The sequence below is a fragment of the Pseudoliparis swirei genome, chromosome 22 (genome assembly GCF_029220125.1).
Source record: "Pseudoliparis swirei isolate HS2019 ecotype Mariana Trench chromosome 22, NWPU_hadal_v1, whole genome shotgun sequence".
NCBI classification, from domain to species: Eukaryota; Metazoa; Chordata; class Actinopteri; order Perciformes; family Liparidae; genus Pseudoliparis; species Pseudoliparis swirei.
This window is the reverse complement of record NC_079409.1, coordinates 12,453,242-12,469,168: the sequence shown is the minus strand read 5'-3', so window position 1 is coordinate 12,469,168 and position 15,927 is coordinate 12,453,242. Positions and strand designations below refer to the sequence as shown.

General features: G+C 43.7%; 1 protein-coding gene across 2 annotated transcripts; it reads left to right on the top strand.

Moving 5' to 3' along the window:
• Positions 1-252: 252 nt before the first annotated feature.
• Positions 253-15,298, top strand: ptpn3 (protein tyrosine phosphatase non-receptor type 3). 2 transcript variants are annotated; one of them, XM_056444588.1, is made up of 27 exons: positions 253-458; positions 1,106-1,171; positions 1,727-1,862; positions 2,402-2,536; positions 2,694-2,736; positions 2,895-2,976; positions 3,142-3,186; positions 3,277-3,329; positions 3,515-3,632; positions 5,965-6,052; positions 6,144-6,232; positions 6,315-6,378; positions 7,230-7,432; positions 7,516-7,641; positions 7,786-7,947; positions 8,450-8,534; positions 8,621-8,698; positions 8,822-8,878; positions 9,570-9,726; positions 9,965-10,137; positions 10,395-10,485; positions 10,673-10,734; positions 10,842-10,988; positions 11,630-11,758; positions 12,896-13,041; positions 13,161-13,296; positions 14,645-15,298. In XM_056444588.1, exons 3-27 carry the CDS (start codon positions 1,794-1,796, stop codon positions 14,717-14,719), a joined length of 2,613 nt encoding a protein of 870 aa, XP_056300563.1. In that variant the 5' UTR covers positions 253-458; positions 1,106-1,171; positions 1,727-1,793; the 3' UTR covers positions 14,720-15,298. The 2 variants fall into 2 exon arrangements, with proteins under 2 accessions (XP_056300563.1, XP_056300564.1); XM_056444589.1 differs by lacking the exon at positions 1,106-1,171.
• Positions 15,299-15,927: the final 629 nt, after the last annotated feature.

Below are 15,927 nucleotides of genomic sequence, written 5' to 3'. Positions count from 1 at the left end.
TAAAAAACAGAACATTATCTACAATTAATGCTGAACAATTCGCTGATTAACCAACAAGTTAAAAATAGAAAAATAATTGGCAACTTATTGTTTCAGAGATTACCTTTGCAACAATGATTCCGGTTTCTCAAATATGAGAGTTTGTTCTTTTACCGTAAGCCTATTGTATTAACTTGAATTTATTCTTAATGGGTTTGAGTTTTTGACTGTTGGTTGGACCAAACAAGCATTTTGAAGGGTTCATTCTATGTTTTGGTTGTGTATCGCTCTGCATATTTTTCCTTTGCTTTGCGCGCGCCCCTATATCGGTAGCGCGCACGGTGAAGGGGCGGGGCCGCGCGAAGTCAGCGCAGCCAGGGATGAGAAACTTGTCCCGGATATTTACCGAACTATACCTGGCTCTTCCGACGCGCCCCGTCCCGAGGAATATGATCCGTCTCTGAAACGGGACGACTGAGGTACACAAATCTTTTTTTGGGTCTTTTAAATATTCTCTTCCCAAAAAGCAGTTACTCGGCCAAATTGTTGTTACGAGGATCGCTGTGGTTGGAGGAAAGTTGGCCAGTGAAGTGTCCCTCCTTTTGGGTGGAGGTTAGCTGTCGAAAACTTCAGGTTGTCAACAGGTTCCTTGTTAGCGCGGTGGGTCAAAGTACAGCGAGGTCGCAGCAGAGTTCATTATCGACAGCCGGACAATATAAATATGTGCCGATTACACATAGGCCCTGTTGGTTTATTGGTATGTGGACATGTTGGTGAAGCAGTGGGCCATCAATGCTCGGTGTATACATGTCCTACAGTATGCACGTTTGACTTGTGCAGACAATGTGTGTAAAAGTATTTTAACGTCAGATAACCCGTTTATGTCTTAATCTGTATATATCTGCATGATATCAAACATAGATGCCGAAACACCCAGTGAGGTCATACTTCTCCACACCACGGTGATGTTTTTAAATGTAGCATTCACTTGTAAGTTCATTAGAGGCCTGCCTGTGAGAGGGGTTATAATGGAAAACAAGTCACCGAACTGGGAACAGCTCTCTTTTAACATATGCAGAGTGTGTCACTTTGTTCAAACATTAACCCAAACACTGCGTCTTTTCAGAATCAGTGTGAGACAGGCTCGTCTGGTGCCATTAATCATTCACCTGCAAACCAAGACCGGACACATGTACGGACACACACTTGCATGCACATATATGCACTCACCCGCACCCATACACACACACGCACACAAACACACGCACACACACGCACAATTAGATATTGTCAAAGCCGAGGTACCTTATTAGCTTTGAGTATGTATTACTCGTGCATGTAAGTGTTGGTCCTGCTGTGTCCTTTTCTCCTAGAAGCTGGTCTGAGATCAGTCTTAGTGTAGATGGGCGTGTTCAACTGCGAACATGTTTAACATTCTTATCATTCAGCTGCCTGTGTCAGGAGCAGGAGACACAGCAGGGAGAGCAGCAGGGAGAGGGAAGAGACATGTTCAGACCCAGGCCAAAATAATAAGGAATTACACACACACACACACACACACACACACACAAACAAACAGTCACTCCTTCGCATTCACGCTGCATTACTCACTGGTGATCCATACAGCACATATATCACTCATCACACAATGCCATCCTGAGGGAGGTGCATTTGAAGACAACAGCCTGGAAACATCTCACACTGTTTTGGTGGTTGTTGGTGTGTGTGTGTGTGTGTGTGTTTCCAGGTCCCCGGTCAGTGACGAGCTGAGGGCAGGGTTTTGGTCTTGAGGCAGAGTTACCGTGGGAACAGACATGCCAAAACCGGACTTGCTTTGCCTAGTTCAGCTACTGGATGGCACTATCGAGACCTTCAGAGTCAGCGTGCGTAACACACACACACACTCACACACACACACACACCCATACACACACATGCACTGTTTCCTGTCTGTCGTTGAAGAGATCATATGTTATTCCAATCTGTCTCGGTGCTCTGCTAATAATCCTAACGTCAGTGTGTGTCTCTTGTGTAACTCTGTGACCTTGATTTTAAGTCACGCTCACCAATCGCTACTTCCAGAGCTCGTCACACAGCCTTTAAAATCATCATCGTACATGTCATACGCCGCTTCACCGCAGTATACCCACACACATTGACAAGCATAAACACAAACACATGCAGGCAATCACAAATACTGCTTCCTAGGACGGAAGCTGTGCAGAGAACGTTGCGGTTGTTTCCGATATTAATATTTTAAATAAAAAAAGATTAACAGATTAAATCAAAAGTATCCTATCTATATATGAGGCCCAACTGCAACATCTGGCACAGTGTTTATACATGTACTAATAAGCAACGGGGAAATGTCAGTCAAAGATTTGGCTGATATTAATGTCTGTTTGTTGTTTCCATCCTTCAGAAGCAGGATGAAGGTGTGGTTCTGTTGGACCAAGTATGCAACCACCTGGGCCTGCAGGAGAGGCAGCTCTTCAGCCTGCAGATCAGAGAATCCAGCTCAGCCATCACCTCAGTCGCAGCCAACACACACTCTCCTGTGAGCTCACTGTTCATCTGCTGAGCATTTGGGATGGGAATGTAACGTATTTCACTCCCTGATTGCTGTTTAGACGATGATAACCACAGGGTATGCTTCCATGAATGCTTTTTTTGAGCCCGTTCGTCATTATGCTTAATTAATTTCTTTCTCTCAGAGATGGTTGGAGCCTGAGAAACCCTTGAAGAAGCAGATAAAAGGTATCTGTCCTTTTCTCGCTCCAGTGTTTTTTTAATGGTTATTTCAAGTATATTTTTGTTTTGAAATATATATTACAATACATTTATAGATTGGGGGTCTAGAAGAGAAGAGTATTAAGGTGGACCTGCAACTATAGATATCTACTGTTTCTCTACAGGTCTTGCATCTCCTTTTTATCTGAACTTCAGAGTACGATTCTTCATGTCTGATCCTAACTCGCTGCAGCATGAACAGACAAGGTTAGTATATGTGCCTCTGAGTTATGTTTGTTTTTGCAACAGTCATATATCACTAGATATTGATCCGGAGAAGTTTTTTGACTCACAAAGGTCCTTTTCGGTATGGGAATATGAATACAAATGAAGGTGTCGGTTTGTAAAGTTCCTCTTGTCTCGTACCTGCAGGCACCTGTACTTCCTCCAGATCAGGAGTGACATTAGAGAAGGACGGTTAGTAACGCACAAACTCAGCCAATCCTCCCCCATCTGCACAGAACGTGTTTAGCCAATACAATGTGTAATCATGGAGTGTGATTGTAGGTTGCAGTGCCCGCTGAGTGCAGCTGTAGTGTTGGCCTCTTACGCCGTGCAGTGTAAGTCCTATCTTTCCTCCGAGAAACAAATGATTAATGGCTTAATAATAACTGAGTGAGTAATTAGTCATGTTGAGGATGCTCAACACATAGCAGCAGCTCTCTTACAGTACCCCAGATGTCACTGGTGAATGTGTGCATCTGGTGATTAGTCAATGCTCAGTGTCTCTTTCCATCGCCTGCAGCGGAGATGGGGGATCACTGTCCAGCTCGCCTCCCCGGTTACCTCTCCAAATGCCACTTCATTCCTGAGCAGGATGAAGACTTCCTGTCTAAAGTGGAGGATCTTCATCCACAGCACAAGTAATACAGGCAGTTTCATTACATCTAGCTTCCACCGACAAAAAACAAGTTTGTTGTGCAGTTGGTTCCTGGTGATGTACATGACTCTGTGTATGTGACTCTGTGTATGTGACTCTGTGTTTGTGACTCTGTGTATGTGACTCTGTGTTTGTGACTCTGTGTTTGTGACTCTGTGTATGTGACTCTGTGTATGTGACTCTGTGTTTGTGACTCTGTGTATGTGACTCTGTGTATGTGACTCTGTGTTTGTGACTCTGTGTATGTGACTCTGTGTATGTGACTCTGTGTTTGTGACTCTGTGTATGTGACTCTGTGTTTGTGACTCTGTGTATGTGACTCTGTGTATGTGACTCTGTGTTTGTGACTCTGTGTATGTGACTCTGTGTATGTGACTCTGTGTTTGTGACTCTGTGTATGTGACTCTGTGTTTGTGACTCTGTGTATGTGACTCTGTGTATGTGACTCTGTGTTTGTGACTCTGTGTATGTGACTCTGTGTTTGTGACTCTGTGTATGTGACTCTGTGTATGTGACTCTGTGTATGTGACACTGTGTTTGTGACTCTGTGTATGTGACTCTGTGTATGTGACTCTGTGTTTGTGACTCTGTGTTTGTGACTCTGTGTATGTGACTCTGTGTTTGTGACTCTGTGTATGTGACTCTGTGTATGTGACTGTGTTTGTGACTATGTGACTCTGTGTATGTGACTCTGTGCATATGACTCTGTGTATATGACTATTTATGTGGCTCTGTGTTTGTGACTCTGTATGTGACTCTGTGTATGTGACTCTGTGCATGTGACTCTGTGCATGTGACTCTGTGTTTGTGACTCTGTGTTTGTGACTCTGTATGTGACTCTGTGTTTGTGACTCTGTGCATGTGACTCTGTGCATGTGACTCTGTGTTTGTGACTGTGCATGTGACTCTGTGTTTGTGACTCTGTGTTTGTGACTCTGTGTTTGTGACTCTGTGTTTGTGACTCTGTGTATGTGACTCTGTGCATGTGACTCTGTGCATGTGACTCTGTGCATGTGACTCTGTGTTTGTGACTCTGCATGTGACTCTGTGTTTGTGACTCTGTGTTTGTGACTCTGTATGTGACTCTGTGTTTGTGACTCTGTATGTGACTCTGTGTATGTGACTCTGTGCATGTGACTCTGTGCATGTGACTCTGTGTTTGTGACTCTGTGCATGTGACTCTGTGTTTGTGACTCTGTGTTTGTGACTGTGTTTGTGACTCTGTATGTGACTCTGTGTTTGTGACTCTGTGTTTGTGACTCTGTGTATGTGACTCTGTGCATGTGACTCTGTGTTTGTGACTGTGTTTGTGACTCTGTGTATGTGACTGTGCATGTGACTCTGTGTTTGTAACTCTGTGACTCTGTGTTTGTGACTCTGTGTATGTGACTCTGTGCATTTGACTGTGCATATGACTATTTATGTGGCTCTGTGTATGTGACTCTGTGTGTCTGACTCTGTGTTTGACTCTGTGACACTGTGTATGTGACTCTGTGTTTGTGACTCTGTGTTTGTGACTCTGTGACTCTGTGTTTGTGACTCTGTGTATGTGACTCTGTGCATGTGACTCTGTGTTTGTGACTCTGTGTTTGTGACTCTGTGTATGTGACTCTATGCATGTGACTCTGTGTATGTGACTCTGTGTATGTGACTCTGTGCATGTGACTGTGTTTGTGACTCTGTATGTGACTATGTGTTTGTGACTCTGTGTTTGTGACTCTGTGACTCTGTGTATGTGACTCTGTGCATGTGACTCTGTGTTTGTGACTGTGTTTGTAACTCTGTGACTCTGTATAAGTGACTCTGTGTTTGTGACTCTGTGTATGTGACTCTGTGCATTTGACTGTGCATATGACTATTTATGTGGCTCTGTGTATGTGACTCTCTGTGTCTGACTCTGTGTGTCTGACTCTGTGTTTGACTCTGTGACTCTGTGTATGTGACTGTGTGTATGTGACTCTGTGTATGTGACTCTGTGCATGTGACTCTGTGTTTGTGACTCTGTGTTTGTGACTCTGTGACTCTGTATAAGTGACTCTGTGTTTGTGACTGTGTATGTGACTGTGCATTTGACTGTGCATATGACTATTTATGTGACTCTGTGTATGTGACTCTGTGTATGTGACTCTGTGCATGCGACTCTGTGTTTGTGACTCTGTGTTTGTGACTGTGTTTGTGACTCTGTGTATGTGACTCTGTGTTTGTGACTCTGTGCATGCGACTCTGTGTTTGTGACTCTGTGTATGTGACTCTGTGTATGTGACTCTGTGTTTGTGACTCTGTGTTTGTGACTCTGTGTGTGTGTGTGTTCCCAGGGGGCTGAAGCAGAGCGAGGCAGAGCTGTGTTTCCTCAACACAGCACGGACGCTGGAGCTGTATGGGGTGGAGCTGCATGCTGCCATGGTAGAGAGACTCCCTCACACAGACATTCATGTAATTCCTCTTTATACCCCTCTTTTATAACTTCTGTTGTCATCCCCTCATCGTCTCCCAGGACACCAATGACGCCCCTCTGAAGGTGGGTTTGGCCTCCAGTGGTGTTGCAATATTCTGCAATATGATTTGCTCCAGTTTCTTCCCCTGGTGAGTGACGACAACGTCAATTACATTTCTTTGTTCTTGTATTTCGTTTTTTCCTTCAACCAATTGCATTCTTCACATGTAGGGGAAACATCATCAAGATTTCATTCAAGAGGAAACGCTTTCTTATACATCTGAAACGTAAACACGTGAGTCACTCTATCATTGATTTATTCTTTATAGATTGGAACAAAATGATGCTTTTTATTGCTCTATACAATTGTTCAATTGCTTGTATGTTGAGTTGAAATTATAGCAAAATCTAGAACATAACAATTTATACACTTTCCTTTTTAACAACATTTCACAGGCTTGTCATGGTCTACATAGTGTTTGAATGGTTCAGATCCACACTTTATATGTAGCACCATTGATTATTAATAGCACCATTGATTATATCTAAATATTGAATTATATCTGAGAACTAGTGGTTTAACATATGGCCTGTTTTATTAATTAAGGATCATAGTGTCCTGTAAAAAAACACTAATAGTCGTAGCAGTTGTGTGAAAAGGCTGTGATGGCCATGACGGGGCAAGGCTGCTTGGGCTGTGACAGAAGGAGTGGGCTGCGCTGGGCGCAACAGACGAAGTCTTTCAACTCCCACGAGAAATATGTTATGAAAAAGCTGACTGACAAACTTGTCCATGCATACAACCATGCAAACATCCCTCACACCCACATGGCAGGGAAAGTCACACACTGTGATATACTGGGTTGAAGACAAACATTTTGAAGTATCCGGGAAAAAGTAGAAGAGTAAATCCTGTAACATTGCACTCTGTTTGATGCCAGTTCTTCAAAGATCATCATGACACCAATAGGTGTTGAGTATAGAATAAGAATAGCGTTGTAGCAAGAGTTTAGACTTCATCAACCGGCCCAGTCTGAACTTCTATCCGACATGACAAGTAATAAATCATTCATACAAAATGTGAGAAGAAGAGAAGAGATGTGACCTTGAATAAAGCATTATTTAAAAGATCTCTGTATATTGCAGGGGGAGACCCAGGATTGTGAGGTGTCTCTGGTTGTGCCCTGTCCCAAGACCTGTAAGAACCTGTGGAGGTCCAGTGTGGATCATCACTCCTTCTTCTGCTCCAACCGGACGGTCCGGAGCCCCAAACACAACAACAGTACAGTTCAGTCCTACAAAGAGTTGATAACGCAACACTTGGGACTTGGCCACAGTAAAACTGAGAGGTGAGTATTGCCTGTACGTACATATTTGCGTGCATATTTTTGTCACGAACACTGAAACGATTATTTTGCCTTCCTTTTCGCAGTGGTCCAGTGTGCCAGCGTGTTGTGGGGGGGATGGTGTGGAACCCAGTCCTGCGGAGGTCGATTTCATCCGAGTACCTCGAAACCAAGAGCCTGCCCTCTAGATCGCCCCCAAACACCCCCAACTGGTACGATGTGCAGGATTAACCATGACGTTGTGTTCTCAGCTGCAGTCAAACATCCATCCAGTCCCTCTTTTCTTTTTTTTAAACTCTGTATCATTCGATAAAATCTTACACGTACCGGGTTTTTCTGGTTTATCTCTTCGACAGGCGAAGTCCTCGAGTTCGCCACGGCATCCGTAAACCTCGCCCGTCCTCAGTCGAGCTGACCAATGACATGAAGGACATGTCGGAGGGGGAGGACGTCTTCTACACATACAGGGCGTCTGTGAGCAGCAGCAAGGACAGTGAGGGAGACACTTCACCGCGTCAGTGAGTATGAGTTAGAGAAATGTGTCTTCTTCTGAGACACTCTTAAACTCTCTCTCAATCCTTTCGGCTACGAGGATATAGTCGGAGTGAAAGTGTAATAATTTAAACCGACAATGTAATCGGATGAAGTGCAATTTTTGTATCGTGAGATGCAATTGTAAATACAGAATTAGTGGAAGCTGTTGATATCAAATGTAGCTAGTTAACGTGATATTCAGTAGGCCAGACATTTTTTTCAAGAGAAAAGAAGCTCCTCCTTGTACGATTTTAAATATCTGCATGTTATGAAAGCTAGAAAGTTGTTACATTTCTGATAAGTGGTTCTTAATTTATCATGTAGAACACCAAATAGTCAAAATGTATCAATCAAGCAGGTCAAATGTGTGTGGGTGTGTACAAATATTATGTTATGAAATTAGTCAGAACTGCATCACATCTGAAAGTCATCTGTTAACCTGCAAATCAGGATGAAAAAACTACATTTCAACTCTTTCTCTTCCAGCCAGGTGACAGACGAGGCTTTGTTACGAATTGATGACAGCATAGGGGAGGAGGACGGTGACCACAGCTCACAGCACTACGATAAGGTCCGTTCTGTCCCCATCAACTCTAAACTAGTGTATGACTGTGTATCCATCACTGTCTCCATTGATTCTGAGTACTGTGTTTGCAGGGAGCTCTCGGCGATGGCGACTTGATGCTCATATGTATCGCCCCCGACCATGACGGCAAGTTTGGCTTCAACGTTAAAGTGGGTCTCTCTCTTACGCTCTTTGTGTGTCTCTTGCCTTCATGTGTGGCAGGCAATGTTTGATATTATTTACACACGTTATGTTTGAGGTGTCACTCCATTTCATTTCCCAACTCCTCCTAGGGTGGAGTGGACCAGAAGATGCCTCTGGCCATATCCCACATTAAACCCGACTCTCCGGTAAGAACCGACTTGTTTGTGTTTCGAAAGCGTGGCGTCTCCAGGTGGTGATGAAATAACTCTGTGATGAAATGTAAACACAGTAATGATTGATGAAAAGAGACGTAACAATGAGTCAGTTCATTGATCGCTTCATTGGTCGCTCACCAGAAATATTAATTGTTAATTACCTCCACAAGGAGGCCATGTTTAAGGTAAACCATTTAGTTTTGAACTGTCGATTGGACAAAACGTCACTTTTGGCTTTACGATATCGTAAACATTTCCCACTATTTTTGACGATAAGTCGATTAATTTGTACAACAAATGGTAAAAAAACTTGGTGTAGCCTGAACACACTCACTTTGTAAGGCCTATACATATTTAAAAGTTTAAGGATACTATAACCATATATCGGCCAATGGTAATTAGAAATCAAGAATAAACAAAATATCTCTCTTCGCAAGTACTAGATTTTTTGGGGGATAAATCCTGAGCAGACATTTTTTGACAGTGCTTTCTGGTGGACAAGCTATGTATGATCACACTGTTTCTAAAGTACATGTTGTCGTTTCTGGACTACAATGTCTTATCTGCCAACCTAGAGACTGATGTATAATAAACTCATATCAGCCGATATATCGGTTTAGCTCGAAGCCCGAGACTAAAAGACAGATTTGGAGTGGAGATGTCAGCTGTGTGTTGTTTGTAGGCAGGTCGGTGTGAGCCCAAACTCCTGGAGGGAGATCTGTTGGTGCTCATCAACGGCCGAGACATTTCTGAACACACACATGATCAGGTTGTCATGTTCATACGAGCCAGCAGAGAGTCGCACTCCAGAGAGCTGGCCTTGCTCATCAGACGTAAAGGTGTGTTTTGTGGGTGTTTGTGTGTGTGTGTGCGTGTGTGTCTGTCTGTCTCTCTGTCTGTCTGTCTGTGTGTGTGTGTGGGGGGGGGGGTGCTTGCTCATCAGATGTAAACGTGTGTGTGTGTATGTGTGTGTGAGTGTGTGAGATACACAACTGCTGAAGCAGCATATGGTATCACAGTGCACACTCTTATTTCTATGAATATTTATTACAGCCTTGAACCGTCCTTGTATTCCAGGTCCTGGCCGGGTGGCCCCCCTCCTACAGTTGCATCCCGCCCTCACGCTCACCAGCCAATCACAGGGAGACAAGCTGTCAACTGGCCAGTCGGAGCGGGTCACGACAGTGGAGGAATCGATGAGACAGCTGGAGAGAGGAATACAGTCCGGCACACTCTGTTTCCATTTTGAGGTATTTAAAAGGAGAGGGGAGCTAAAAGTGACTACTGTTCAATAATAATAAGCCAAACTACACCAAATGCATCATTTCTTTTAAGCAGTCTTTCACCTGTCTCACAAACACAGTCATTTTAGATCAAACTGAGCCGGTTTTAGAGCCCTAATCTTAAACAAATGCAGTCACCGGCTTGGAATTTGCATTCTTTGTTTGTGTATATTTCTGTGTGTGTTTACGGGCAAAGCGTGTGTTTGTATGCTTGTAATTCGTAGAATTTATACAGGAGGAAGCCTGGTCTGTTACTAAACTGTGCTCGGCTCCCCGAGAACATGGACAAGAATCGATATAAGGATGTTTTACCTTGTAAGTGCTGCTTATTCTTATTATCTGTGTGTCTGTGCAATGCTACTCGCCCCCTCCCGCTGCTCTTAGTTACCTTTCTAACCTTGTTCTGAAATCTCACAGCTGTAGCACCTTAATTGGTTGACCCTGTCGTGCTTCTCAGGCTCTATCGTGACGCTCACACACTGCTGCGCTGCTCTCCTTTCAGATGATGCCACCAGAGTGGTGCTCCAGGGCCCGGAGGACTACATCAACGGCAGCCACATCACGGTGCGCATCACTTACATGAAATGTCTCTTCCCTGGATGACATTTAATGTAACCGTCTGTGTGGCATGTGTGTATCTGTGTGTGTGTGTTTATTTGTCTGTCTCGCAGGTGGTGCCTCCAGTGTCTGGTGTTTGCTTACGTTATGTTGCGGCTCAGGGCCCATTGCCACAGACCTGCGCTCACTTTTGGCAGACTGTGTGGGAGCAACAGATACACACCATCATCATGCTCACAACTCTGACAGAGAGGGGACGGGTAAACACGCGTTCATACGTTTACACCTTAAACAGCCACATTAACGTTGCATTGACAGTGATTACTGCAGCACTACTATTACATTATTACATGATGTTTTATTTGCTCTGGGATTACTGTAATTATAAGGTTCAGTGGCAATGTTTGCTCACAAAAAGGATAAATTGGCACATTTGTGAGTAATTACAGGGTTTCATAGTGTAGAGAGCAGCTAAATGTAAAGCATGAGCAGGATGGCAAGAAGAGGAATGATTTGAGGGCGAGGAAACATTCACACAGACAGAGGCAGCGAGATATCAAGGTCTTGTTGAATGAAAATGTCTTTGTCTCAGCTGTTGCTTGGTAACCAAATGCTTTCATTAATTGTCAATTTCCTGATGTTCGTCTAGTGCCATGAGTTTCGATCCACTTGGCGATCTCACACACACACACACGCACACACACACACACACACACACATTGGCAATCAGTTCACATCCTGCACCTGATGAATCAGACTGCTGGGTTGAACATACGATGCTGTTGAATATGAGTTTGATTTCATGAGAGCAGAGCACAGCTGATGCCGTCGTACACTGTATGCTGACTGACGACTCGCGTCACATGTTATGTAATTTGTCGGTGATGTCATACACTTACAGACCAAGTGCCACCAGTACTGGCCGCATCCGCCAGAAGTGAAGGATTACGGACACATGCGGGTGAAGTGTCACTCTGAGGAGTGTAACCTGGCGTACGTGACGCGGCAATTCACTCTGACACACACCAAGGTACAGGAGCAAATGATTCGCCGATTGACAGAGAATTAATTGGCAACTATGTTGACGATCAAAAAATAATTTCCGTTACTTTTAAAGTACAAAATCACTTGTTTATTCGTCTCAAATGTGGAAATGTGCTGCTTTTAATTGCTTTAACATCATTTGTCAGACAAAACAAGACCAGCTTGAGCTTTTACACAAGTGACTATGATGGGCTCTTTAAATTGTTTTATTTTTGAACAGTTTGTAGCATTTGGAAGGATATATTGGCAGAAATGGAATATAATATTAATAAATATGTTTCAAGAAGTTTCAGCCAGATCCCCCAGTCTGCAAAAATAATTAGTACCAACTCAACTGTGGTTCCCCTGAAGTTCAAACCTGCTTCCAAATCCACTTGAAACCTGAGCAAAGCATGATCACGGTCCCACAACACAGAGATTTTCTATTTGTATGTTTGCATATGTGCCATATTTGTCCCGTATGTTACATGACAGAGCGCACCACAGGCAGCAAACTATCCACAGCCAAGCATACAGTCCCCTCCGTATGGGTGGCATGGTCTGTATGTGTGTGTGGGTGGGCCTGTGCATGTAGGTGTGTATTAACTGTGTGTAGGTGGGCAGGTCCTTCTGAGAGGTTGATTAAAACAAGTTTAAAACATTTAATAAAATGGTAGATAATCTGATTAAATTACCTGTTTTCCAAACTGACTTCTGTGGCAAATTGGTAAATATGCAGATAATGCTCAAGGAGGCATGAAGTATGAAGTCACACACATGCTCACACAGATACTCCTGTGTGAGCCCATCTGCTCCTCTGGCGGAGCGAGTTAATCCCTGCATGGAGTCAGAGGCCACATGACGATTATAAACTCTAAATTCAGCCATTCTCCCCGCCACCTGTTTTCGTCTTTCTGTGTCCCACTCCACTTCCTAATCTCAGTGTCGCCTCCTGGTCACGTGCAGGTTTGTTCTCCTGATCGGCTCTCAGCTTCCACTTCGTTTTCTCTTATGCTGAATATTGTGAATTAATAGTGTTTAAGCCTGTAAAGCTGCAGAGTTTGTCTCATGTAGGTGATATATTTCCCAATGGTTACATGTCTCTGATTATCTTCCTTTGTGTGTGTGTGTGTGTGTGTGTCAGCGGGGTGAGGAACGTGCAGTCACACACCTGCAGTATGTCGCGTGGCCCGACCATGGCGTACCCGATGATCCTTCAGACTTCCTGCTCTTCATCAGCTCGGTCAGGGAGAGGAGGAGAGGGGACGAGCCACTTATGGTACACTGCAGGTAACTCTCTCTCACACACACACACACACACACACACACACACACACACACACACACACACACATGTACTGTACCTGCTTCTACTATATGCTTTATGATTTGTTTGTTTTTCATTTCAGTGCTGGGATTGGACGGACAGGTGTTCTGATCACCATGGAAACGGCTCTGACTTTGTTGGATGAGGATCGGCCGGTGTTCCCGCTGGACATTGTCAAAACATTGCGAGACCAGCGAGCCATGATGATTCAGACAACGGTACGGAGAAGCAGGACAAGGATTTCTGCCACAGTGATTGTTCTCTCCTGAAGGAGAGGAGGCTTCACTTCACTGTGCCCAGAATTAGTGTACAGTGAAGTCGACAATGTATTTGATAACTGCAGGATCCTGTCATCTTTAAGCTTCATTAATTCACAGAAACGTGGCTGTAACCGTTTTATACTGACAAGCTGAGGTTTGAAGCCTTGTTCTGTGGCACCTCAGCGGTATATGTCGAGGGAGAGGAAAGTGTTACTCATTGCTCTGATGGGAGGTAATGCTGGAAATATGACAACCCTTCAGTCACAAGCCTGCTTCAAGGCCAATGCTACCACCACTACAACCCTTATTTTGAAAGGCAATCCAGTCCCAGAGGCTTCTTCAAATGGAAAGCTTCCTCAGGTTTCCCCTCATATCACGTTTTGTGATGGAAACACTCAGTCAGAGGACAAACCTACAAGTGAAGACATATGTTTAAAGATAAGGATGGCGTTATTCTACAACGTGTTAGTCTCCCTTCCGTACTCTCGGCCACACGGCTGTTGGTTCCTACTGAAAATGTAAAACACTGAAAATGGGTCACAAACACACAGTTGACAAGTCTCATCACTCAGTAGCTGTTCTGGAGCTTCCAGTCGTATCATACAATCTTCCTGAACAGAGGGGGTTAGTTCCAGCAGCATGCTTGTGTGGATGGAAGTGTCGGTCTGTGGGTCAACCACTTTGGTTCAGACTGAAATATTTCAACAACTGATTTCTCATGAAATATTGGACAGATGTTCAAGGTCACTAGTCCTGCTGTCTTTTGTAATTCTCTGACTTTTCCTCTATTAAGTTCACATTTTCGAGTGAAATGTTGGAAAAACTGTTGGATGGATGACTGTGACATTTGGCTGAGGCATTTATGTCCTCCTCAAGACAAATTGACTTTTATATATAGGGCCATCATCAGGTCAAATATTTAGTTTTTCAATACTTTGGTTTTTTAGAGTATCTGCAAAATCAAAGACATTCCCATCAGCCCCAGCTGTGCTCTGTGTTTAGTGCTAATTATCAAATGCTAACATGCTCAACTAAGATATTGATAATTGTGAACATCATACATGCTAAATAACAGCTGGGTGCTGCAGCTTTTAGAAAATGCTTCTCGAACTGAACTAAAAAGTACAGTACAGAAAAACAAGTGTTTCCCAGGCTCCTGGTTTCATAGACAACACGTGTTCGTAGGATCAGTTCATCGTTGATCTTGTTCTTTTCCTGGAGTTTAATGACAAGAGAATGTAAAATATAATCAGTGCTGCTCTTGTTGTATCACAGCTAGTAACACTTTGTTTGTTGTGTGTTTCAGTGTCAGTTCCAGTTTGTGTGTAAGGCCACTCTGCGAGTCTACAAAGGGGAACAAGAGGGATCTACAGCGCCGTAGCCCACATCAGCAACAGGACCAGAACAGACTCACTTAGCCTCATCTCATTGCAGGCGACTGCCACAGAGGGACTATAACAGATTAACCTCTGCCGCTGCTGTGGGACTGGTGCGCAGACTGGATAATGAGAGTATAACCAGCTTCCGAGCACAGCGGTCTGTGATCTGTGTCGCCTAGATTCAATGTCAGAGTATGAATCGTACGCCTAGTCGGCCTTAGGGTTTGCTGATAGTTCATTAACCATGTAGAGGCTGTGGTCTCCATAGAGACTGATGTCAAACTCATCCGGGCTGCTAACTTCTGTTCAAGAGGCCTCGCGGGAATGTTGCCTCTACTTATTTAGCCGTGCGTGCCTTAGACTGACGCCGCCCAGTCGATGGATCGAACTGGGCGGCAAAGGCAGACCAGGATCAATATAATCTGTAGTTTACATGTGTCCAAAGACGAAGAGCGAGGCCGACTTTAGATCAAGGCAGCAGATACCGTAAGGTCACGATGGTGCAGCATCAGAAGAGCACCGAACCCGACTGTTCAACACTCTTAAATTATTAAGACATGAAATAAACACACTGATTTATTCTCACGTGTCAGCGCTGGCTTTTTCTATGATAGTGAATGTCATGATTTAGATCATTTAACGAGGAACATTTTATGTGTAGGCGCTTGAGACTGCGGAGTGTAATGAAGCTGCTCACTGAAGTGAAGAGCAGTCTGCTCATTTAACCTTCTGCTGACTTCCTCTGAAGCTGGCGTCATGTCGGTGAAACTATCTCAGCGTCACAAATCAGCCCTAAGTGCGTCTGGCTGGGACAACATATTGTTTTTAAAGAATAGCACCACAACCAAATGTAATGTGAGGATTTCAGTTTCTCTGCAGGTTCTAAAATAATGTATAATTATATTATTTACGTACAGTATAATGCAGGTATGAAGAGTTGGTTTGTAATTTTCAAAGTACTAACTAAATATCAAAAAGTATGATATCATCATTTCCCCTCTATGTTCAGAAGTGACTGATGCTCAACAATCTTCATACATTTTGTCCAACAGATGCACATCTGCAGGTGTGTGTAGTTTTTTTGTAAATGTATACAAAAATAAGGATGAGGTGGAAGTCAGTGGTGAGGTTATGGTTTTGTACTTTTTCACAATTGAATAGTTTATTTTTCTCTTCATTTATTTATGTGTGTCTTTGTAAGGTGGGGAAA